The sequence below is a fragment of the Ascaphus truei genome, chromosome 1 (genome assembly GCF_040206685.1).
Source record: "Ascaphus truei isolate aAscTru1 chromosome 1, aAscTru1.hap1, whole genome shotgun sequence".
Lineage (NCBI taxonomy): Eukaryota > Metazoa > Chordata > Amphibia > Anura > Ascaphidae > Ascaphus > Ascaphus truei.
Genome location: NC_134483.1, coordinates 352,834,219 through 352,859,394, shown reverse-complemented (window position 1 = coordinate 352,859,394; position 25,176 = coordinate 352,834,219). Strand labels below are relative to the sequence as shown.

Below are 25,176 nucleotides of genomic sequence, written 5' to 3'. Positions count from 1 at the left end.
ACTCTGCATCGGGGCCTGCTAAACTCGGCCTACTAAACTCCCAGTCGGTCCTAGTATGATCTGCAAACAGAGATAACGTGTATTTTGTGATCTACTTGTATTTCCATAATGTCTGGATTTTACCTAACACAATCTTGGAAGGCATGTTAACCTACATGAGAGCCCTTTAGGGGGATTACAGGGGGCAGACAGTAGGGATCATTTTTAAAGCGCTTCACTTATATTAAGATTTATTTTCCTAACGAAGTGTGCAGCTATACTCAATACCGCCTCTTAATGAAACAAACTCATTTAAAGGGAAGTCATGCGAGTGGAATTTATTTTCTGTTATGCCCTTACCTTAGCAGTGTTGATTGCAGCTCCATATCCTGTGGAGAAGCCACAACCAAAGAGACAGGCTTTATCCATGGGTGCTCCATCATCAATTTTTGCGACGGCATCAACAGGCACAACAGTATATTCAGAAAAGGTGCTCGTCCATAAGAAGTGATACACAATCTTCCCCTTGCATGAAAATCTAGATGTCTTGTCCGGCATCAGATTCTGTGACTCGATAAGGCTATTTAAAAAACACAGCGCAAGAATGTATTTTTCCACTATTCTATGCAGTGGTATATCAGAAAACCAAATATAAATAACTTACTGTGTTTTAAGGCAGCAGTTAGTGTTTGGATTTAGACAAGAACTGCACCTTCCACACTGTGGGATGCACAAGGGAATTACTTTGTCACCTGAAAAAAATTAAAAGGACTCTCAGAAACTCTGCTGTCATTGGCATACAATGTGTTAGTCAGAGGAATATCTCAGTTTCCTATTGCTAGAAGTGGAGGATGTCTCTCTATCTCTCTTTCTCACAGTTTGCATGGTCGCGGAGGAAATGCAGGAAAGCCGAGTTGCTGGGGGAGGGGGCTGCTGCGACGACGCTGAAAGGGGATTCATTCTTTTCAATGGGACCTCCAAGGTCGTTAATTCTTCCGGTCCGCAAGCCGCATGGTTGTGGCCAAGCAAACTGTAAAGTTGGATAGATCTGTATGCCTTTATATGCTATAAAGGCTTTATGCTCACCTACTGTACACATGAGTGAAATGTATGAGTTGTTTTTCTTATTTTTATCAGTAAATTGTTTTACACCATGTTCTCTTGTTTCTTTTTCCCATATGTGCTGAGGATCTCTCGCTTAGTATGGAATAAGTTACGTCATCCACTGCAGGGTGGGTTTTTGACCCATTTAATATACCCCAGGTGTTTCTTGCCCGGATATACCACATCTGTATGTCCATAATAAAACTTTAACAGTTTGTAAGCATTTATAACATCTGTACCAAATAATTATATTAGCTTTATAGTGAGTTTCAGTGTGAAAATTTGTATTTATCTGGTTGAGCAACTAAGTGAAGTGATGATTAGTGTAAAGCGCTAGTTACAACATATAAAAATGTGATAAGTGCCGACCAATATATAACGTGCACATGTAAATATCAATATCTTTCAGTGTCCAATGACAAACAACTTACAGGTGCGACGACGAGTATTCTAAAACGTGCCTTGGAAATTCTGGGGCAATATCCAGGTAATGTGTCCAATGAAAGAAATGTCGATCAGCTGCCTAAAAAGCCTACTGATTTTCTTGAGAAATAAGAATACACTGTATAGAACCAGGAAAAAAAAACAAGTTTAATGGCGCTTGAACAATTATTAAATCACAAACTTGATCTGTGAAATGAAACCCATCGTGGGCTGGTATCCTTAGGCTGCGTCCATAGCATGGGAAGCCGTGCTGAGCCGTGCGGGCGCTCCGCACTGAGCCCCTGCATCCTCAATGAGGATGCCTTGAGAGGGGGCTCACGCGAGCGTCCGCAGGAGTGCTGACGCGTTGGATTTTTCAGCCGACAGGCGAAGCTGTTTTTCAGAGCGCTGTCGGCTGAAAACATCCAATCAGCGTGAAGCAGTGTCAACTTCACGGCGCCGTGATGTCGGCGCCGTGACGTTGATGCGGCGTGGGCTATTGGCCCAGCGACGTCACTGCCCCGCCTCCCCCCGCTTCCCTATTGCGCACGCTGGCTCGCCTGCATGTGCATGAAATCGCACAGGATTCAGCAGGCGAGCCTCATCGTCGTTAGCGCGGCTCCGAACTGCTCCCCCCTCTATGGACGCAGCCTTAGAAATCAGCTCTGCTGCATGAAACTCCTCCGTAACTTGTGGTGCGGTCATTCATGCAGAGAAATGGAAGGAAAAAAGGGCAAGCATAGTGCATTATCCCAGACTATTCAAAATTATCATTGGTTGGGATGAGAATATCAAAATATTAGACATTGAATTTCCTTGGTCACAATCACAATTCAGCAAATATGTCATGTTTTTTTTTTATATACTGTATACCTTGTTTTTAAATCGTTTTAATTATTAAATATTTTTCATTGTGCTTTCAAGTCCAGTTCTGGTTTATATCAAGGATATTCCATGTCTAATATTTGATATTTTCACCCCAAGCAATGATAATTTGGAATAGTCTGGGATAATGCAGTTTCATGCAGCAGAGCTGATTTCTAAGGACACCAGCGCACGCTGGGTTTCATTCCACAGATCAAGTTTGTGATTCAATAATTGTTCAAGCACCATAAAAGTTTTATTTTTCTGGTTGAGCAACTGCAATAGCATTAACCGGGGCAGAGTTCAGGAGCCACTCCAAGGCCATATGGGGCCGGGCTTGGCCTGGGCCGCAAGTTGAAAAGCCTTGTCATGCAGTTTGCAGAAGTTGCTGTGGCAGCAAAAAACAATCACGTACGTCTGCATTACGTCTCACTACTGCTCCATGTGGCAATGCAGTCACACATCTATATCATGCAAATAAAGGGCCAGGATCATTATTATTTTTTAAACAATTTTATCAGTGTTATTGGCTTCCGTTGAAAAAATGTAATTGTCATTAAAGTAACTGTTTTACTTGTTTCTAATCTTGAGAAAAATTCATATGCTTTGCTTTTTCCGGCAACACTGAATTTTTATATCCACTACTTATATTTATGTTTTACTACCGACTGCATCATCGTTCCTTTGCTAGCAAAGAGCAAAACAAAAAGAACAATCTACTTACGGCTTTGAGGACTGACAGTTTTAATCCCCAAAATATATTAGATAAAGATTTTAAAACCTTCAAATGCATTTATTTTACCATGATAATGTTTAAAAAAAAAATAATAATAATACTTAAACTTGTCCAAATTGTATTTATTTAACAAATCTATTGAGTATGCCATTGTCCTTAGTTCACGTTAATCATAGGACGGACTGCCCCTTAAACAATGCACTGCCACTATGCAGATCTGTGAGTTTAGAATATGCTGCAATGTACAGATGCAGCGGCCGTTATTCGAACATTTCACAGAGCCATTTTCGTGTGCTCTGCTGTATTCCACGCGGCATTCACGCCGCCAAGCACACCAGGCACACCTGTGTTTACCGCGGTTGATTTGTTTGAATTTCATGGATTCTGATTTCTTTGGGTGCAATTCTTTGCGTATCCGTGGTAGAAATGAATGAATTGTAATGTGTACAGTACTGTGCTACTGTGTCAATTTCAGGTGTTTAAAAAACAGAACACTAAAATGCCATTTTCTCCACTCGCGTCTTAAGGCGGTACGGTTGGAAAAAATCACGCGCCATGACATGGGTATTCCGAGGTATACAACGCGTGAAGTGTTCGAATAACGGCCGCTGCATCTGTAGATGGGTACAATAGTTGGATCTCAGCATTTCACTGTGTAACGGGTATTCCACCCCACCCAATCTCATATATAGTGTGGGTGAGTAGAACATGCAGTGTTACCGGTGTGGTGCGTATACCTGCAGGCTCACAGGAGGTCTGAGCCTCCGCTAATGAGAGCCTGGGGTGAATCCTCTGGAACGGATCTTCTTTCAGCGCCTCCACCTATGTAGGATTCTATGGAAGTGTAGAATGACCCTACATAGGAACCCAATCAGAAACCTCACACACAGTGATTATATAATAACTAAGGACTTTACTTATGAACATATAACACATTACATAACATCATAACCTTATGCAATACTGGAGCACCTTCTGCCCAATGTCTGGTGTTCCCACCCAGTGTCCTGTAACCCCCACCCAATGTCCCGTACTCCTACGGAGATCGTGGGTGACTGCGCAGTCACTAAATTAATAGGCCTGTTGGTGCACATATAATACAGGGGTACCTTCTGAGCACTCCGATGCTCGGGCCTGCAACACTCTTCTCAAATGGTCAGACGTGCGATGCATCCGTCTGATCCTATCCAGGTACTTCTCCAGGAACCCCAACGAGGGTCCCACCGCTTCACGGGAACACAACCGAATCACGGGAACACCAACCGCATCACGGGAACAGCAACCGCCGCTATTCCTATCTATCCCTAACTAACCCTAAAGTGAAAGGAACCCTAACCTAGGGCCTGTCCCTGATGAACCGCAACCGGGGTGTCTTGGGGGAAAACTCCTAGGGCCTGCGGGGTAATAACCTGCCCCACTCCCCTAGCTACCCAAGTCCTATCTGTAACTCCTAACACTAACACGCCTGCAGCCGACACACAACTCTCACAGTCAGCCTGCAGACAGTAACACACGCTGCACACACACTGCACTCATTACACGCAGCGTCACATGCAACACTCAACACAGCAACCTGGAACCCGCAGCAATTAATCCACTGCTCGCACGCTGTGCCTATTTGCCAGTGCGCACAGCACTACCCGCTGTGGCACTGCCAAACCTGCACCTTACACACACTAAGGGTGACCTCCCTATCTAGGGCCGTCCCTTTCCAGTTACCCACTAACCTGGTGGGGAGTTGGGGCCTACCTGGAGGGTGAGGGTACCTATCTGGATGCAGGAGCTGCACTCACTCCCTGCATCCTTCCTTCCCCTTCAGCTCCGCTGCTCCAACTGACGTGACCAAAGCCCAGGAAATGTATCTATTCTCCCGGGCTGAGAATCCTCCAGCCCTATTGGCCGCTATGAGGCACCTGGTGCCGGTCTCCCTATGCCTCCTGGGAGTTGTAGTCCCCAGGAGGCTGCTATAGCGTTGGGGCCGCGTGCGCGCTTCTCCTGCGCATGCGTGAACTACTAATGGCCGCCTCAACCTCTTCTGCGCCTTCCCGGCTAGCCCTGCGCATGCGCGACTCAGCCCTGTCTCTGGGGCTCTTCCTGCCCTCGCGCGATCACTGCGCATGCGCGAGACAGTCCTCAATGGCGGCGCCCTGCTCTGCGGCCGCCGGGACCTTAGAGATGCGATCGCGGCCTTAGCAACGGCCCGATCGCGTCCCCGGCAACCGGCCGCAGGCAGGAGAAGCCGCGCTGCTCCCTGCTCCAGCCCCCACCCTTGGAAGCAGCCGTCGGGGTTTTCAATACCCGCGATCGAGCTGCGCCAGGGAAGGGGGGTCTCCAGGAGCCACAGGAGCTCCAGGCTATTACTGCTTCAAGCAGATGTGCAAATATTCACTTTAGTGTAGCCATGCATGTAAAATGGTCTGCAGTTGTCTCCCCTGCTGGCAGTAAACCTGGTAAGTTACAGGGATGCCAGCAGTAATCATGGAGGTTTGCCCTCACACCCTGGTGAGGTGCCCTATGTATGGATGGGAGTGGCTACATGCTCTGAGTCCACAGTTAGTGACATCAGAACTGTGACAGTTTCTGAAGTATATAAGGCACAGCACTGCCCAAAGTTAGTGTTGTGTTGGAGGGAGAGCGGTAGAGAGAGTTAAAGGAAGGAGTCTGTGTTGAGACTTGGGACATGAAGGGCCCACTAGTGCAGTAACTAGTGGCGCGTCTCTACATCAAGCCTGACAAGGCCACACTGTGTCCGGGACCTGGCACAGGGGTGATCTCCCTACAAGGGACAGTACGGCGAGATGTGCGGCTGAGCTGTTCGCTGCAAGGGGGCAGTTTGCTACATCAACAATAAAGATGCCCTGTTCAAAGACAACCCCACTGTGTGAGTGTGAAGTTACTCTCCAGTTGAAGTCACCACCAAGAAGGAGTTCCTCATCAGACCCATCTCCCTGCGGACGCAGAGATCCTGATAAGGTGGAGGTGCTGCACGTGATATAGGTAGGACTCGCAACCACTACCTCAGTTGCCTGTCTGGGTTGACCATCCCCGAATACCATCATGCGGGAGACTCAGGAGTCCTGTTGCCTACAGGTGCACCACCAGAAACGACCATGTAATGGGGGCTGGTTAGACCACAAGGGCCAATATGAGATTGGGTGGGTCAGGTCAGAGGGAATACCCGTTACCGTTGGAGGCGCTGCTGAGAGACCTGTCAACAGGACAGGCTTTTGCTAGGCACACTGGGAAACAGGGAGAGTGTCTGCTGCCACTTTGTGCTGCGTGGGACGGAGTCAGGGGTAGTCAGGGTTGCTGCTGGAGCTGCAGACCGCACGGATGACCTGGGAGCCTGCAAGGAGTTAGTGGGGCTGGAGCCGGGCTAAAGCTGTCCTAGTCACCTTGAGGTAGTGCTAGTGGTAGGACGCCTAAAGAGATAAACTGGTAACGTAGTTCAGGAATCCTGGAGAGGGTCTGCGCTAGACTGACCAACAGTAGGTAGACGCCCAAAGTACTGCATGGAAGAGCCAGAGTACTCTAGTCCATTCCAGACCACTTATCGAAGGGAGCACAGACTGGGAGGAAGGAGATACAGCAGACACAGAGAGAGTGAGCCTAGCCTGAGGTAGTGCAAACACGAGTCAGATCTACATTAGGTACACAAGGTGGTGCACAAGGCATTTTTATTGTATCGGTGTGGCAGCTGCCCCGCAGAGAGGAGCTCCATGTACAATAACCCAATATATAGTGGCCGAATGGCGACCGCAAGGATGGAGGATCCGCGCGGTGCAGAAGGTCCAATATGGCGGACGGAGGCCGAAGGAGATAGCGCACATGGCATGTGTGCGGGTGAAGAGCAAGCTACAGAAGAGACTTTTGTGAGCCTGCTGTGGAGTGGCGTGAAAGCTGTGGCTGCGCCGTGTTGGTCCTGCTTAGGCCCTTGGGGTAGTAACCCTGAGGACAGTGAAGAGGACATTGTTGTGAGATATGAGGAACATAATGGGCTTGCTTGTCATTCGACGTACAAACAGTCAAAAGCTACCTCAACCATGAACAAGATTGACATTGCAATCCAAAATGGCGGTTCGCGCTTCCCTGGAAAACCGCGTGGGCCAGTTGTAGAAAATGTTGTAAATGCTCAGCTTGCAGAAAGTTGGCCAGGAGTGGCGCCAACGGGAAAACCCCACCCTGATGGGGAGTATGGCGCGAAAGCTGGAGCCACGCCCCCATGGACTATGAAAAACTCAGCCCCGGTGCTGGGTCACCTGACAGATTTAAGGGACCTCCCCCTAATCTCAACCAGGGGGAGTGGTTTCCATTTTTGGCGTATGCGGATGGAGAAAGCTGGCGGAGGGGTTGGCAAACCAGCCCCTGCACTTCAGTTGCGAGGAGCCAGCGAGCAGAACAGACCACTAGTGAGAGTGCCTCCTCTAGTGACTATGGCCTGCAAATCAGAAGAAGGGTCACTGATATCTACCCATCCCTACTCGGCTCCAGGAGGCTTCCTGATATTCCGAGTGGCGGGGACCGAGACAGTGGCATGCCTATGCCTACAGTGTCGCCTGCCGGGGGGTGCTGTGAGCACTACAGCGCGATGCGTGCAATGTGGCCTGCAATACCGGTGGCCAATGCCGACATTCGTGCCGGTCCAGGCAGTAGAGGCCGCGGGAGATATAGCCATGTTGTCGGCGGAACTCCCCGGTGCGCTCTGGAGGGAGTCTACGGATCCTGGAGAAAGGGGATCAGGCCCGGCCCTCAAGGCTGAGCCGGACGAGAGACACGACCACCGACGCGGTGATAAAAGGGGGACTCACCGTCGATCACCGAGCGGAATGCCTCGCCCTAACACAAAGTTGGAGTCCTCGGATGAGGAAACTGAAAGTCCTACCGCGGTGACGACCCGACCCCCGGTGAGCCTCAGCAGCAGTACGATCAAGCGAGTGCCACTCACCTGTGTTGGCGGTGAACAGAGCAGAGTGTCGCCCATATAGCGGCAACCCGAGCGGCGAAGTCCCACGGCCGTGGTGACCAGCGGTTCCGATGGCGGCAGATCCACCCCGACACCACGGAGCGGTAAGCAAAGTCCCTGCTTTTACCAGGCTCCGAGGGTGGCGACGGCGGAGGAGGGACGGTGCCAGGCCCAAGCGGTGCCACAGTGGAAGAAGGCGTTGCCGGATGTCGTGGTGGAGGAAGAGGTCTCACTTAGGGACCCGACCCTAGATGGCGACGAGACACATGCATGTCAGGACATCGTTTCCGGCGGGCAGAGCGGAACCGATAGGGAGATGACGGCGCCTCTTCGTTCGAGCAGTGTCAGCCGATCGCCTAAGTTGAAGAGGAGCGGGCGATCGATGCGGAAACTGGAGAGCACTGCGACCGGAGAAGCGGAGAGCCCATGCGGTGGCACCGGACCAGGTAGCGGTGAAGAGCGGGTCGAAGCCTCGCGAATACCGACTGTCCGGCCTTATGCCCAATCCCCGCTAGCTAGACCCAAGGCCCTAGTTAAAGCCCCGGCCCCAACCACCTTTTCCTTTGGTTCCTCATCGAACTTAGGGATGTTAAGGGATTCCTGGGTCACTTCCGATGAACGGACTGGAGGGGGCTTGGCTGTGGTACATCCGATGATGGCTCGGTGGGTGGGAGGTATTCTCGACAAGTGTCCGCGTCTAGTGACGGCCTGAGTGTTGTAAGTGTCACACTAGAAAGTAGACCAAAGAGGGTAGGATCTCAATCCCGGTCTACCGGAACATCCGGAGTGTCCTCCTGGGGGGAGCTAGAAGAGGGAGAGTCCGTGGAGTCAGCTCCAGAGGAGGTTAAGGAGACCCGGTGGTGGGCCCCCTTATTTGAGAGATACGAAGCCTGGCTAGATAGAACCCGGTTCATCTTGGAGCGAGATGGGGTGGTAGACTATTGGTGGGCCAAGGGAGAATTCACAGAGGAGGCTCATTTGAAAGCGATGCAGCACCGGTGGTACGATATTAGTCGAGGGTTAATAGAGCCATTGGGTCCCAGTAAACTAGAGGATCTGGCAGAACCGGATGAACCCCTGTCATGGGTGCTGCCAGGGAGAGCGGGTAACACCAAATTGATCCGGACCAGCCGCGCAGAAAGGGCCATTATAGCCAAGTACAAAAACTCACATGGGTTAGAGTACCCCTATGTCCCCGAACCCCTCATGCAGGAGATAGAGGACCAGAGGGATAGGTGGCTAAGAGAAACCATAGAGATGTATATGGTGAATAACGGGGGTGCGATTACTGGTTGCAGAGCAAAAGAGAGGATCTCCCAGCTAATGCGAGTATGGAGCATCGGGCGCAGTATATACATGCACAAGGCTGTATATAGACCTGAGAGTGGCTTGCCCAGAGAATACAGTATCACTGTAACTGACATGGCAGGTAGGGAGGTGAAGAAACCAGATCCTCGCCACTATTATTAGGTAGACAGAATAGTGAGGTCTGTTTCTAAGATAAGCGCCCCCTGCTGGTCAGTGAGCGCTACACTGTTAATAATTATGAAAACAGTAATGTTGTTTTGATTAATTATGTGTTCCATTTTACAGTGCTTCCTGGAAAAAGGTACACCAAATTTAGGTCCCAGCCGGGACGGTGGGGATTAACCAGGGGGAGATTGTAGCCATCCATGTAAAATGGTCTGCAGTTGTCTCCCCTGCTGGCAGTAAACCTGGTAAGTTACAGGGATGCCAGCAGTAATCATGGAGGTTTGCCCTCACACCCTGGTGAGGTGCCCTATGTATGGATGGGAGTGGCTACATGCTCTGAGTCCACAGTTAGTGACATCAGAACTGTGACAGTTCCTGAAGTATATAAGGCACAGCACTGCCCAAAGTTAGTGTTGTGTTGGAGGGAGAGCGGTAGAGAGAGTTAAAGGAAGGAGTCTGTGTTGAGACTTGGGACATGAAGGGCCCACTAGTGCAGTAACTAGTGGCCCGTCTCTACATCAAGCCTGACAAGGCCACACTGTGTCCGGGACCTGGCACAGGGGTGATCTCCCTACGGGGAGAGGGGATCCCACTCCATTGGGAGGGCGTACCTTTTCAAGGGACAGTACGGCGAGATGTGCGGCTGAGCTGTTCGCTGCAAGGGGGCAGTTTGCTACATCAACAATAAAGATGCCCTGTTCAAAGACAACCCCACTGTGTGAGTGTGAAGTTACTCTCCAGTGGAAGTCACCACCAAGATGGCGTTCCTCATCAGACCCATCTCCCTGCGTACGCAGAGATCCTGATAAGGTGGAGGCGCTGCACGTGATATAGGTAGGACTCGCAACCACTACCTCAGTTGCCTGTCTGGGTTGACCATCCCCGAATACCATCATGCGGGAGACTCAGGAGTCCTGTTGCCTACAGGTGCACCACCAGACACGACCATGTAATGGGGGCTGGTTAGACCACAGGGGCAAATATGAGATTGGGTGGGTCAGGTCAGAGGGAATACCCGTTACATTAGTATACCAACATAACACACATTACCAAAGCGATTTACATGCATAGGGAATTAAGGAAATGGACATATTTGCAAACCTTACATTGGGTGTTTAACTACTACAATACATTGATCAGTAAAATATCAGTTTTTTGGGTTTTTTTTTTAAAGAAATTATAAAATACATTTTCATCTAAATTACCTCGATTTCTCTGCGTGAGCTTGAATGTGGCTTCTGGGTGGTGCATGATATTTTCCACCAAGACATCAACTAGAGGGCTGGTCCAATACTTTTTCAGGTGTGTGTTGGTGTTCATTAAAGAATTGCTATAATGTATGTCACTTTAATTTTAACTCCGCCGCTGGATACTAAGCAAGGTCAATAGCGTCACTGTAAGAGAATAGCATTTTTTTGGAACACACCTGGTTTTAAGTCAGTCACTCCTTCTCCAACGCTTTCAATTATTCCCGCTCCTTCATGGCCAAGAATAACTGGAAAATCTATACCTTCCAACGCACCCTTTATCACATGGTCATCTGTGCGGCAGATTCCTGTTGCTATAATCTGAATGCAATTAAAAAAATTAGTATTCTTGTGTTACATAAATACAAGGAACTTTTCACAATCTCTTAAATGTTAAGACTTGTTTTATGTTATTTTCGTCCAAGATTTTCCTTTAGCCCTTCCATTTGTAAAACCCCAGATTGGACTTCGCTCATATACTGTAGGTCAGGGGTGCGCAAACTTTTCCCTCTGCGCCCCCCTACCTGTTCCCCGGTGTCTTTTGATGACCTAACGTAACTTGCCAGAAGCTGCCGGAGACCAGATAAGTAAGATCGCGCTTTGGGGAAGAGTGCAGGGCCTCTGTCAGCGTTGCACCCCCCAGAAAATCTCACGACTCCCAGTTTGCGCACCCCTTCTGTGGGTACACGATTTTTAGGTACATTTAGTACATTATTTACCTGCCTTTTGACCCTACTACTGAAGTCATTCTAAAAAGGAAAATCGTATTTCTGCAAAAAAATCATTAGTACCTTTAAAAAAAAAAAATTATCTTTGATTGTTAGCAAAGGTTTTTGTATTCAAATCTAATGTCTAGAAATACAAATCTGCCTCCAGGAAGAGAATAAACATGATTAGCATAGCGGGTAGTATGCACTTCGCAGAATACACATACCACTCAAACATTCAAAATCACAATAAAAAATGAGTGTACGTCGTTATACATTTTATTTGAAAAACAAATTGGTGCTCTATACTCTTTGCAAATGGCAAAACATGACAAATCTAGAGATATGTGAAATGTATGCAAGGGAAATATATCTAAAATAACATTCCTTTCATTTGTTTTAAAACGTTACAAATATTTCCTCCGATTCTTTTTTTTCTGTTACAACTTTATACTTCATCTATCAATGGCCATTTGTTACTTGCCATTCACAAATATATGATATACTGTTAGGGTGACCGATGTCCTGGTTTTGCCAGGATAGTCCCAGTTATTTCTCTCCTGTCCCGGTTGCCGGTCCGTCCCGGTAATGTCCCGGATTTTCTCCCAGGTCCCGTTTTTTGTGTCTGCGGCGAGGAGAATGCGCAGCAGAAGCCTGCAAGTATTTTCAGAATGGGGGGTTGGGCTTCTTTAGTTAAACATGCCGGGCCGCAGGGGATTGGATGGGATGCCGGGGGCTTTGTGAAAAAAGCAGTGCAGGGGCGGCCACGTGGCCTCCCGCTTTCCCCTGCCTTCCCTCTCCCGGCTCCCCGGCCCTCCCTCCGGTAACCGGTCCCCGGCTCTCCCTCCCCCCGGCACCCCGGCTCTCCCTCCCCCCGGCACCCCGGCTCTCCCTCCCCCCGGCACCCTGGCTCTCCCTCCCCCCGGCACCCCAGCTCTCCCTCCCCCGGCACCCTGGCTCTCCCTCCCCCCGGCACCCCGGCTCTCCCTCTCCCCGGCACCCCGGCTCTCCCTCTCCCCGCTCTCTCCCCCCCCCCCAGAGCCCGCTCAAAGCTGCTCGCTCACAGTATGGCACCTCCGGTGCCTGCTGCTAGTGAGCGCGTGCCACAGTGCCGCCTCCGCCGAATGTGCCGCCTCCGCCGAACCTGCAGCCGCATGAGGTAGGATATGGGGGGAGAGAGGGAGATGGGAGATGCAGAGGGAGATGGGAGATGCAGGGGGGAGGGAGATGGGAGATGCAGGGGGGAGGAGAGAGATGGGAGATGCAGGGGAGAGAAGTACATTTCAGATTTCAGGCTGCAAAGTGGTTTGTTTTATTTATTTCTAATAGAGGATTTCACTATCCTCTATACACACAAACACACACTGCAGCCCCCACCTCTATACACACAAACACACACTGCAGGGCCCACCTCTGTATACAGAAACACACACTGTAGCCAGGGTTGCCACCTTCTACTGAAGGCTAACCCGGAGATAAAAAAAATTTTAGATCCTTTTATTATATATTTATCTTGCCTTTGGCTGTATCCTTCCCTCCAAATTCCGTCAACATGCCCGAGCGACGTCACGTAATGCCCATTGCCATAACAATGAGCCGCTCCGTGACGTCACGCGGCATCAAATTGACATGACAACAGGACGCATCATGGCGCCGAGGCATCATGTGATGCCACATTGTCATGGCAACATGTCACCGCCTGAAGTTAGTGTCTCGTTGTCATGCAACGGGGGGCCGTGACGTGATGTACATTGTTTTATGAACATTTTGAAAATCTGGTCACCCTATATACTGTAGGTAGAAAAAGAATCTCTTCTCTTAGTTATTAGGATACACAACACTATTTAAGCCTCTGTGAAGTCCAGGACCCCACTCTGCATGTGAGCCTTCCACAAATAGTTTCTTTAAACACAGTATGGGTGACTTGTTTGCCTTGGCAGATTTCCCTTTATGGTTAGTTGCAGCTAAGCTAAAAGAGGCTCTGGGCCAAACTGTGAATATATGTCACTCGTTGATTGGGTAAAGGGCCAGCCACCCATTTGGCTGACTCGAGCATCAATCAATTTGAAAAAATCCCTAATACCACATCATCACAGGGCCGTAAAAAAAACCGTGGGGATTATTCACCAAAATATACAGGTTGTAAAATGGGCTAAAAAAAGTGGAACCAGATTTATTAATGCAAAAAGGTTCCCATTAATACCAAAGTAATCTTCCTTGATCAATTGGATTTTATATATGGGTGTTTATTTCGGTTGGAGCCAACTGATGCATTACAAAGTCCCAACAGAGGTATACTCGCAATACAGAGGGAATCCCAATCTCTTAAGTATCTGGCGCCACCATACTGACATTCCCAGAGCAGCTTCCACTTCTGTATCAAGCCTGCAGGTTCCCGGTAGCACTGGATGTGTGAGGATTCACTATTCTGGTGCTTCTGCTCCCTTAACCTCTACTCGGCCACCTGATCCCCATGGCACTCAAGAGGGGCAACCTAGAGGTGGTACTTGCGCGCAATAGCCCGTCGGTCTCTCCTGCCTCTGGGCGCGGGGCACGTTCCCGTTCCTCCAGTCTTTTACATGCGGCACGTGGGCGGTGCGCGGTCTCCCCGTCTGTCTGCAGTCTCCGCCCCTCGGTCCCACCCCTGTCCTGACGTCAGGACTACGCGGCGCGGTTGCGGTCCTTGTTCCGCCTTTGTTCCCGCGGGCCCCGCCTCTGTTCTCCGCCCCCATACTGGCACAGGGGCGTCGTGAGCACGATGACGGCGCGCGACCGGGTCGCCAACGTGATGTGCAGGTCGCGCGCGGCGCACACGCACACACTCTGATGCGGTCGCAATTGGCTGTGCTATAGGACGCACCTGCACGATCCAGCATCCTATCAGGAACCGCAGCACCACTTCCTGGTTGCCTCCCATTGGTGGAAGGTCCTTTAAATACCTTTGTGGTGTATTCCCCGGGCGCTAACTCTGACCGTGGTTGGTATAGGATATGAATATCTTAAATAGTATGGTATGTGTTAATAGTGATGTCCTACTGTGACTCGAACTACCCCACTAGGGTCTATCCAGAACCCTTGATATATGGAATGTGAGAAGGGATGGGGGAGCACAGCGTAAGGAATGGTGGAGTGTGATTGTATTATCTCCCTATGATGTTCAGTGGCGTTCTGACACCCTTTGAGTGTCCTCAGAGAGAGGTTTGTACTCCTTAGAGAAGGGTTAAGACTTAGGTGGGTGAAGCAAGTATATGGATGCAAAATGAATGCAAAATGAATCAATAAAAGGAAAACTTACACGGCCTTGTGTAAGTTGTATCCCATCAAGGTTTCTTTTGCAGTCTTATCTTTCTTCTGGATGATCCTTCTTCTTTCTTTATGCTCTTCTCTTTCTGTCTCTTCTTCTTGCTGTGATCTTGATGTTTGTCGTTGGGCGAATCTTCACATTGGTTCTCCTCTAATATGGGTGTAAACATAGGTGAGAAGGTAGTTAGACACATATACATACAAAGTCGATATCAATTTGAAGGGGGGCAATGAGACAGTGTCATCAGGTGTATAGGTATAAGATAATTATTATTCACTCACACGGCCTAATGTGAGTGGTAACTTATAACGGTATCTTGCAAGCACCTGTACAGATCACAGGTCTTCAGGTCAAAGGTCCCTTGTGGGATAAAGACAGAGGGATAGTATGGAGAAGGTGTATCAATACATCAAAATACTCACACGGGCCAGTGTGAGTACACACTGATAATGGTATCTTGGAAACTCCAAAAAGTGATAAAAAAACCCTTAGGTCGTGTGAGTGAATAATAATTATCTTATACCTATACACCTGATGACACTGTCTCATTGCCCCCCTTCAAATTGATATCGACTTTGTATGTATATGTGTCTAACTACCTTCTCACCTATGTTTACACCCATATGAGAGGAGAACCAATGTGAAGATTCGCCCAACGACAAACATCAAGATCACAGCAAGAAGAAGAGACAGAAAGAGAAGAGCATAAAGAAAGAAGAAGGATCATCCAGAAGAAAGATAAGACTGCAAAAGAAACCTTGATGGGATACAACTTACACAAGGCCGTGTAAGTTTTCCTTTTATTGATTCATTTTGCATTCATTTTGCATCCATATACTTGCTTCACCCACCTAAGTCTTAACCCTTCTCTAAGGAGTACAAACCTCCCTCTGAGGACACTCAAAGGGTGTCAGAACGCCACTGAACATCATAGGGAGATAATACAATCACACTCCACCATTCCTTACGCTGTGCTCCCCCATCCCTTCTCACATTCCTTTAAATACCTTGTTAGAACTCTCCTTCCTTGATGAGCATGACTCCATTTTGTGTGATGCTGATACTCACTACTGTGCCTGTCCCTTGCTGCCTGACCCTGCCTGGAATTTACCTTGTGATAATCTCCTGCGCTGACCTTTGGCTTTGGATACGATTACTCTACTCTCTCCTGCACTGACCCTGGCATTGGAATACGACAATGATGCTCTCTCCTGCACTGACCCTGGCTTTGGCTCTATGACTACTCTACGCTCTCCAATCCTGACTCCGGCTACGTACCCCACTACTCTATACTCCTGGACCCGGCAAGTACCTCGTTTACGCTGTCTTCTATTACCCCGATCCTGCCTGCAAGATTATCCTACACTCTAGACACGCCCTTGCGTTTGTTGTCGGCGTTCTGTACCAATCCCTACCTCAGCCCCGCGGTCGCGCCTCATTGGTGGTGAGCTACGTGTTACAGGATGCAAGTTTGAGCAAGGCAAGTTCAAATCCCTCATTCGGCGTACAAGCAACCTCGACTTTGGGTGTCTTTGGCACATCCTCATAGTGTGGTACACCTAAAGGGGAGGGGAGGGTAAGGGAGTAGGGAATAGACAGACAGTAACCCCTGCTCTGCTGATTCCATAAAGGATAGTAATGTTCTGAGTGTATGGTGCTGCTGGGATATATAGACTAGCAATGTACCCAAGAAAAAAGAAACCAGCTATTGTAGCACTCAAATACCCCAAGTGAAGTAGGCAAGTATGAATGATTAAAAAATGTATTTTAATTAAAATAATGGTGGTGTGTGTGTGTGTGTGTATATGTAAATGGCGAATTAAATACTACAACATATATCATAAAACGTTGCCTGTATTTGGTAAGTGTCAATGGAATTGGCACTCCAGCTAGCTGGGGATTAATTACACCTATAGCTGCGGGCGGTTCAACCCTTGGATAAGGACATTCCTGTCTCTGTATGAGAAACCTCAGTGTCTGCCCCACACTTGGTGTACCTCCTCCTCACACTCGCTGTGTAATAGCTAGGGAAGAAAAAAAAATGACTTTTGTGGGGAGTAAGGAAACACCAAAACACGAATTGGAAAAGTCACACATGAGCACTATATAACACCGAGGCACAGGCCTTCCTGACAAGCAGTGAAGTTGCAGTTCAATGGCCGATTTAGACTTGTACATCAGCCCTGAATATGTTACATAACCCCTGATTTTATACAGAAACATATTATGTGATTGAATTGCTTTATCTGTAGGTAGATACAAAATATATTCTTCAAAAACACTTTTGAAAATGAACATATTACCTTAATGCGAACTTCATGGACTTTTGGTGGTTCGACCTCCACCTCCTCAATAGCGAGGGGTTTACCTACCTCCCAGGCTACAGCTGCTTTGCATTTTATGACCTATTGTAAGAAAAGAAGAGGAAGGGAAAATGAAGGCAACAAGTGATCCTAGATTACATTAATTACTCCATTGTTACATAAAACGTGAGTAGCAGTATTCCCCAATCTGTTCCATGTAATCATGACATTTGATCCAATGTTTGTCTACTCCATTACCTGCAATCACAGTTCATCATGGTTTATAACGGTCCTGTATTCTATGGATAATTAAGTCTTTAAAATCCCAGGCTGGACTACAATCTCATGCTAATAAATACATATGTTGGAAATACTGGAGGACTTTAATGTTATGTGTTCTGTCACTGCAAAAAAAGTTTAAAAAAACCACCCAAGACGCATGCAAGTCTCTTAATCAACAAAATGATACTGCAGATTCTTAGTCTCTGGATGTTTCATTTAGGAACATGTAAGTGATAAATCAAAAGTGCAATGTCAGTTATGTTACTTATCATTACTAATTAATCAATTGTGAAGTGACTTATGTACTACACAGGCAGTCTGTTGTGGATATTGCTCAACATTCCTTCTGTCACATACTGTAACGTGTTCAGTATGCGTGCGCTTAATGCAAGAGTACACATGACGAAGAGACCGGAGAGGTTTTGAAAGTTCCGTGAAATTAAATATCACGTCTAAGGAGCTTTCTCGTTAGTCAAGTCAAATATATTACAAGCTAGAGCTCTATGATTAAGGACTATGCCAGTCCGAAACGCGTCAGAGTGTGTCCCCCATACCATGTTTTTTCAATAAATCTATCTTTTTAACCAACACCTTGCTGGTCTCCTATTCTATTGAGCTGTGCACCGCTGGGATCCTTGGATTTCTACCACTACATTGCACATTGAGTGTGGATGCACGCACCCAGGGAAGCAGCTATATGTGAGTATTGTATGTCTCTTTTCATTAGAGACTTGATGACCGGTAACAGTGCAGCAACACAAGGGTCATGTATGGCGCAGTCCTACAAACCAACGGTATGTTAACCCTTATTTCCTTATCTCAATACGCTATTGTGGATGCATTTATCAAGCACTGGGTCCAATATCTTGCTGTGTTCATATGCTGACTTCCTGCTGATGGACTTAAATATCTACCTAAATTCAGACTTAGATTGAGCACTGTATTTGGGACACATGCCTCAAAACTACACACTATACATTAATTATAAGGTAAATAGTAATTGAAGGCAAATTGGGCTGTAATAAATTGTTACTTACAAAATCTTATAGAAAATGTTCATGATTTTATACTCCTAATACAAAACAGGTTTAGAATTTGCCGTTTTTTTTGCATAAAATAGAAAGATAAATCGCTTACTCATTGCCATATTTATTTAGAGTTATCTCCGCTTAATTGGTTTAGGTAGAAATTCTAAATGAAAAGCAAGAGATAGAGATAGATTTTCTATAAGACTTGGAACCTTAAATAAAGGACTTATCAAGGAGACTACATCTGTCTGGTATGCTAGAATTTGAGCTGCTCTTATCTTCCATCTACTATGTGTACAAAAGATTACACTATATTGTTTGTCACAGGAGACCAGGCAATTTATACCTTTTTAACCGGGATCATTCACTGAGCAAAACAAGGTAATGAAACAAATTGTAATTTTCTTCGCATAAATTCGCTTATACACAGTGTGTCACGCTGTGCCCACCACAAACTAGACGAGACCCTCGGTACTGAGGTGGGAATAGAGAAACACCACGGGGATCCAGTCTGGAGTGTGCATAGTTGAACTCGCCGGGTCAGGAGCGGAGAGAGTAGCGTCGTCTTAATAATTGCCAAGGTGAGGGTAGGAGAAGTCCGGAACTATGGAGGTACTAGTAGCTGGGGTCAGTGCAGGAGAAGGTAGAATGGTCGAGGTCCGAGAGCCGAGTTCAGGATAGGAGAGTTGCGGAGGGTCGTGGATAGCCAAGGTCGGGGTTCCAGAGAAGCGGTGGTCCAAAAGCAAGCCAAGGTCGGTACACGGGAGATCAAGCAAGACAAGGCAGGAAAACTAGGAGACAAGAGAGGTAAGCACAGGAACAGGAAGCTTATGCTCAGCCGATGTGCCTGTGGCACTGCTGAGCCTAAATAGGTGAGATGGTCCAATCCGAGAAGGAGGCGGGCTCGAGGAGTGTCAGTGCGGAGCCTGTCATAGGCTAGGGTAATGAAGCCTGGTGGGGTGATGAGGGCAATCAGTGCCTGTTGCCACGGAGCTCAAGTACGTGGCACGTGCGTCACGCGCGTGCGCTGCGCACAGAGGGTGCACGCCACGATTCAGAGGCAGGAACTCCCGCTGTGACCCCAGCCCACGTGCGCCTGCGTGAGGATGCCGTCCGGCGCGAGGGGGAGCTGTGAGCATGCGCGGAGGAAGCGGGAGTGCGCGTGAGACCGGGGAGTCCAGGACCCCAGCAGCGGCCGTCTGAGCAGGTAGGAGAACTGTGCGCCTGCGAGTGACGGCGCGCAGCACCTGACTCCTGACAGTGAAACACGAAAAAAACACTTACTGGTAGTCGAAAACTAGACTCTCCCAGGTGCAGGGAACTCTAAGAGTTTTAACCTGACGGGGACTTAGCCCGGAATCTCCTGGTTCCCAAATTGGCGTGAAGTTAAAACACGCCACTGCTGCCTTCTCTTCTGAGAACTTGGACTTTTCTTGACCGCGAGCTACCACGGATTCTCTGGAACCGAAATCGGCATCAAATCCCAGCCGCGACCACTATGTTCGATTTTGAGAACTTGGTTGCAAAAGGCAGGACTTAGAATCTGGCAGGCAGGCAGGCTTTTCTGGCTTGAAATTGAAGCTAGTTGCTCTGCTATTTGCGCAAGAGCATCTCTGAAAAGCCCGCCCGCACTTCTACCGCTAGAAATCTAAAATCTGATTGCCTCAAACGTTTCTTATTAGTATTCTGAGTTTCATTCATGAAACTCGGCAGCCAATCATCATGTGGAAACTTTCTCAGTAGCCTATAAGAGCCAAGCTGGTGTAGAAAGCCGGGTCAGCGGGAAATATGAAATTGCCAAGGGACATGCAGAAGTTTGCCACCTCCAGCTCTAGTTCTGGCTCCACTAAGTTCGACAGAACAAATGGCAGCCCGGACGACTGCCATTGTGCCCCGGACTTGGGTACTTGAGCTCTTTCATGCTACCCAAATGGCTTTCACACCTCCTGCATCCTCTGGCTGCTTTGAACTCTGATGTCCAGCAGACTTACTAGCACCCATGGGTAGCCCTGACAGTCAGTTACCTTACAATGTATTCATAAAATATACTTTAATACATCCCTAAGCCCTGGATATTGGGAATAGAATTGAAAAGTGTACTTTTATTTCTATCAGCCTGTATTCCCCACACACTGTCTATTGGACTCTGAGTCCCCTCATAACCTTATCGAAGGTTGGAGCACCCACGAACCAAATACAGGTTCTGGGCTACCTGGTCATTAACTGGAGTACCGCCTTTAACCTAAGGATCCCCTCAGCTACAGGGACACTTTCTGTGCCCCATTTACCTTTCTGGGCTATGCTGAAGCAGGGAACACTAGCGGTGAGTCGCGCAAGCGTTTTCAAGGGAAGATATTGCAAGGACAATGTGCCTACATGTATCCGAGAATCAGGCATGATTCCCATGTACATTTTTAGGGAACCAACAACTCCGGACCCCAACTACCTTGGCACATTCTGACAACAATTCCTCTGCATACCCCCCCCCCCCCCCCCTTGAAACTCATACCCTAGCAATCCCTGCTCGCTGGCATGCCCGGAAAGATAAAAACACAAAATATTTTTATTACATACAGTATGTAAAAAAGGTACACTGTTACTGGCTCAAAGAGCTAACTCTCTTAAACTCGTATATACGGATCAGGGGTAACCAAAAACGGGCTTAACCTTTAATTGAGAGCCTGGTTACCCCCTACCGTCACATTGTTAAACTAGCAAACACCAACAATTATCTGTGTGCTCTGATTCTACCCTAGAGGGTCTACTCTGACCACAATTTTATTTTATTCAATATGTTATATTCTTCCCCACCTCCACCCCCTCTAACCTTCATTATCTCTGTGACCTATGCTCCATTAGATTCTTGCCCTCACCACAACTCTGAATTCTCAACTCTCTCCACTCTTCTCTCCTAACAAACTTTGCAATGGAGTTTATGCCTACAACTTCGCACTTTCCTTTTTTGAGAACATTTTGTTCCTTCATTACTCAGGTGCTCTTGCCCTTCTCACCATCAACCCTGGATTAACTCCAAAACTTGCAAAACAACATGACTTCTCACTACCTCATCCAGTGCCTCAGCTCTTTTCTTCACCATTAACCACTCAACCATTTCTCCCAGCACAGAAACTGAGGTCTCCCTTCTAATTATCCTTCATCCACAATTGATACATTTCCCCTTAACTAATCATGCCAACTTCACCTGTTATAGTATCAACTCATATCCAGCTCATTAACCTCTCTCTCTTCTATCTCCCTCCATGCAATCTTTGATAACTCAACGTCTCAAAAATCACGTCTCTTGGCCTTACTGCTATGAGCATAAGGCTACTTTAGTACAAGGTGCTGCGTGAAAAACTGAAGCCCTTTGGGTAACATTAGAAACCAGTGATAAAGTTGTCAATGGTACTGGGGTGGTCTACAGACCTCCATGACAAGATGGTAAATTTGATGGGGTGTTAATAGAGGACATAACTAAGATGGCAATTAAAGAAGAGGTAATCATTATGGGAGACTTCAATTTGTTCCAAATTCAGCCTGAAGCAAATCCTGGATTCCTTGCAAGGTGAATCTCTCAAGCAATTCGTGAGGGGCCCCACTTCCCCGCAAGGAAGAATACAGTGGACTTAAAACGTACAAAAGTGGACAGTGTCAGATGTATTTGTGGGTGAGAATTTGGAATCCAGTGATCTTCATTTAGTGTGGTTTAGTATAAGAGTCTGAGTCATAATAAGGATTTGTCCACCATATATATGTTGTCACCCCTTTTAAATATACATCGGATGGCACAATCATTTAACCTGCCACAGAAGCTTGTGCCTTTTACTACTTCCTTTACTTCTGTGCTTACATTTACACTCTAGAAAATTCCTGTTTTTTCTTCCTGCACAAAAAAGCAAATATGCACTGCTTTATCTCCCTTCCTCTACGGCTCATACTCTTCTCCATGCCCAATCCTTTCCTGCTTAGACTACTGTAATATCCTACTCAATGGCTGTCCTGCTTCTCATCTCTCCCCACTTAAATGTTTTAATCAATGTATTCTAAATATATCTTCCAATTTCACTTCTCTCCCCCTCCCTCCCCCCCTCCATAAATCATTTTACTGTGTTCTGTACAGTGGATGAGTGTTGTAGACCCCTATTCTATAAAGTGACATTACATCAAGTTGAGTAAGGGCCTTAAAGTCTATACCCCAGTTGGAAGTCTCCAAAGGGAGCAACTGAATTTGACATTTTTGTTGACTAACAATGAAGCTTCTTGCAGTCAATCCAAGTCAGGGATCCAGTTTCTGAAATTTGCTTATACTTGTACAGACAGGAGTTCCTTGATAAGATTACTATTTAATTTCATAAACATTGCCTTGATCATTGAAATGTATTCTGCATGAAACATATAGGGACTTCTTCTATATCAGCTGAAGCAGCTCCAAATGGGCCTTTTGGCATAAAACAGCCCAAACTGACACTTTGGTGGATATAGTATAAGCTCAATAATCTTGATTTACATTAAAAACAACAGTGTTTCCCCCACCCGATGGGAGATTCTGCCATTACAGCATGTGTGGTGCATGCTACCCGTTGGTAAGCAGGAGGGCTGAGTCGTCCACTGATGGTTGTGGGGACACAGGACAGGTTTCTGGGAAATATACCCCACGTGGTTCTCTAGCAGTTCAGCGCCTCCATCTGCCGCAGGCTCCAGATGTATGGAGGCGATCTTCTATGCTAGAAATACTCCCTCCCCTTCCCCAATAAGATCAGACACAAGGCAGGAGGTATATGAACAGGAATGTTTTTTTTGGGTCAGCACTCACAAGCACGGCAGTGGCCTGCCCAACTCAGTCTCTGAGTCAGCTACCCAGCTGTAGGATGGTCCCTGGACAACCACTATGGGTCAAGGGCCCGCTCAGCTGTTCTTGCTCTTCCCTGTCTCTCTAGCAGAGGCAGAGGAAAGGTTCACACTCACTCTCCCCCAAGGGGAAAAGGAACAGAGAAGGCCCAATGCTCAAACACTCTGCTGTGTGACCTGCCTCTCCCAAGTGGGGAGAGGCACTACTGAATTTGGGTGGCAATCCCCTTTAAGTACAGTCAGGAGGAGTACACCAGGTCTGACCCATGATTGGGTATACTCAGGCCTAGTTCTATCTCCTCTCCCTGTCACTCATGGGTACTGCAGGGAGTGGGGAAAACCCATGATTAGTACTGGCAGGCCTGCTCTTACCAGGGCTTACTGCCAAGAACGAGTCCTAGCTACACAAGAAACATTTGCAGTGCAATGTTCTGTATATCCCTTCAATGTTTGGAGGGGTAAAGGGAAGATCATAATCTAAAACCTCTAAAGTTGCTGGCTCTGTTAAAGAACTGTCTTCTAAATCAGAACCAGGCAAATCAATGGTTGGTTACTACTAACAGCCCTCTGGTACATGAGAAATCCCACAGCAAAGGGTTCATAATAATTTGTTGGTGACAGGCACATTAGCCATCAGTCATAGCTGCATTACCCCCACCACTATTACGCTGCTGCCGTCCATTTTTATTTCCCTGACACCAACGTTTTATGAACACCTATTTTTCCTGAAGAGTGAAGCTCTAGGTGGGAAGAAAGCAGGTTGTCTCAGGTAGTTACAAAAATAATGGGGGAAAAAACAACCAGGGGAGATTACTGCTTTAACCATTTAGCTGCCACAAGGACTGCAAAAAGGGTTTGTCAAAAATAGGGAAATACAGACACAATCATGCAGCATGGATACTTGTAGTGTTTCCTCACAATTTATAACTAAAATCAGTGGTCAAAGTGCAATGGTATCACTAACTATTTCACACCCAGAGTACCCCTACCACTGAAAAAAAAACACCCCACCACAGTCCTATTTTTACAGAATACATATTGCTTCAGTCTTTCTAAAATACAGGCCAACGACCATTACAGTAAAACGTAACCCTTTCACTGCCTGAGGGGCCAGCCATAATTGCAATGCATTCCTGTCCTCTCTTTCAACAACAGGGTTATTACAGGTAAATTATATTTTTCATTAATCAGGCACAACATCACTGCTTTTTCGAGGCATTTCACCGATTGATAATATCCATTGAAATTCTATTTATGAATTCAGCAGATTTATAATTATATGTCACTTTGCATTTATTTTGTAAGCACACTTCTTACTTTTCTTGCAGTATCCATATCTACCGTATTTCTTCTTTGAGGTTGCAGGAGATGGAGAAATCTCTTCAGTGCTGATTATTTAGTTCAGCTCACCAAGCACTGCCAGTGTTTACTCTGCACCCAGTGCAATTGTTGCTTTTTCTGATCACGCCCCTCAGTCACATGATACAAAACATTGCAGCTGCTGGGAACGTTTTGTGCAAGACTGAAATCTGATAGAGCTAATCTCATTAACGTGGTCTGATATACGTAAAGTCAAATTGTGTTATTTACTAAAGTCTCCTGACTTTAAAACTGGGACAAAATCAATGCAAAATAATTTCACCATATTTATTTAATTAAAAACATCAATTGATGATAATAGATAGGCAACATTTTTGCAGGAATTGATCTATACATCTATCCATCTATTGATCTGTGAATTCCAAGTGCACAATAAATGAAACAAACCCCGCTATGTTCAATTTCTGATTTCATAAATCAATTGCTCGGTCTTTAATTTATCGTAAAACTCCTTTAATTGAAAACCACATTGTCACGGGAGACCAGGAATTTTTACAAATTTATACCGGGATCATTCACTAGGCATAAACAAGGT

At 46.9% G+C, this 25,176-nt stretch overlaps 1 protein-coding gene across 2 annotated transcripts in view; it reads right to left on the bottom strand.

Annotated features, from left to right (window-relative positions):
• LOC142499661 (alcohol dehydrogenase 1-like) overlaps positions 1-24,705 on the bottom strand; it is a 38,801-nt gene extending 14,096 nt beyond the window's left edge. Inside the window, exons 1-5 of one of the 2 annotated variants that reach the window (XM_075609352.1) lie at positions 24,579-24,705; positions 17,104-17,205; positions 10,969-11,110; positions 644-731; positions 340-559 (exon numbers count right to left, since the gene is read on the bottom strand). In XM_075609352.1, coding sequence (XP_075465467.1) covers positions 340-559; positions 644-731; positions 10,969-11,110; positions 17,104-17,205; positions 24,579-24,596 — 570 coding nt within the window. In that variant the 5' untranslated portion in view covers positions 24,597-24,705. Of the gene's footprint in view, positions 1-339; positions 560-643; positions 732-10,968; positions 11,111-17,103; positions 17,206-18,759; positions 18,831-24,578 lie in introns of those variants that run through there. The other variant, XM_075609362.1, reaches the window with a different exon arrangement.
• Between the last annotated feature and the right edge of the window lie 471 nt (positions 24,706-25,176).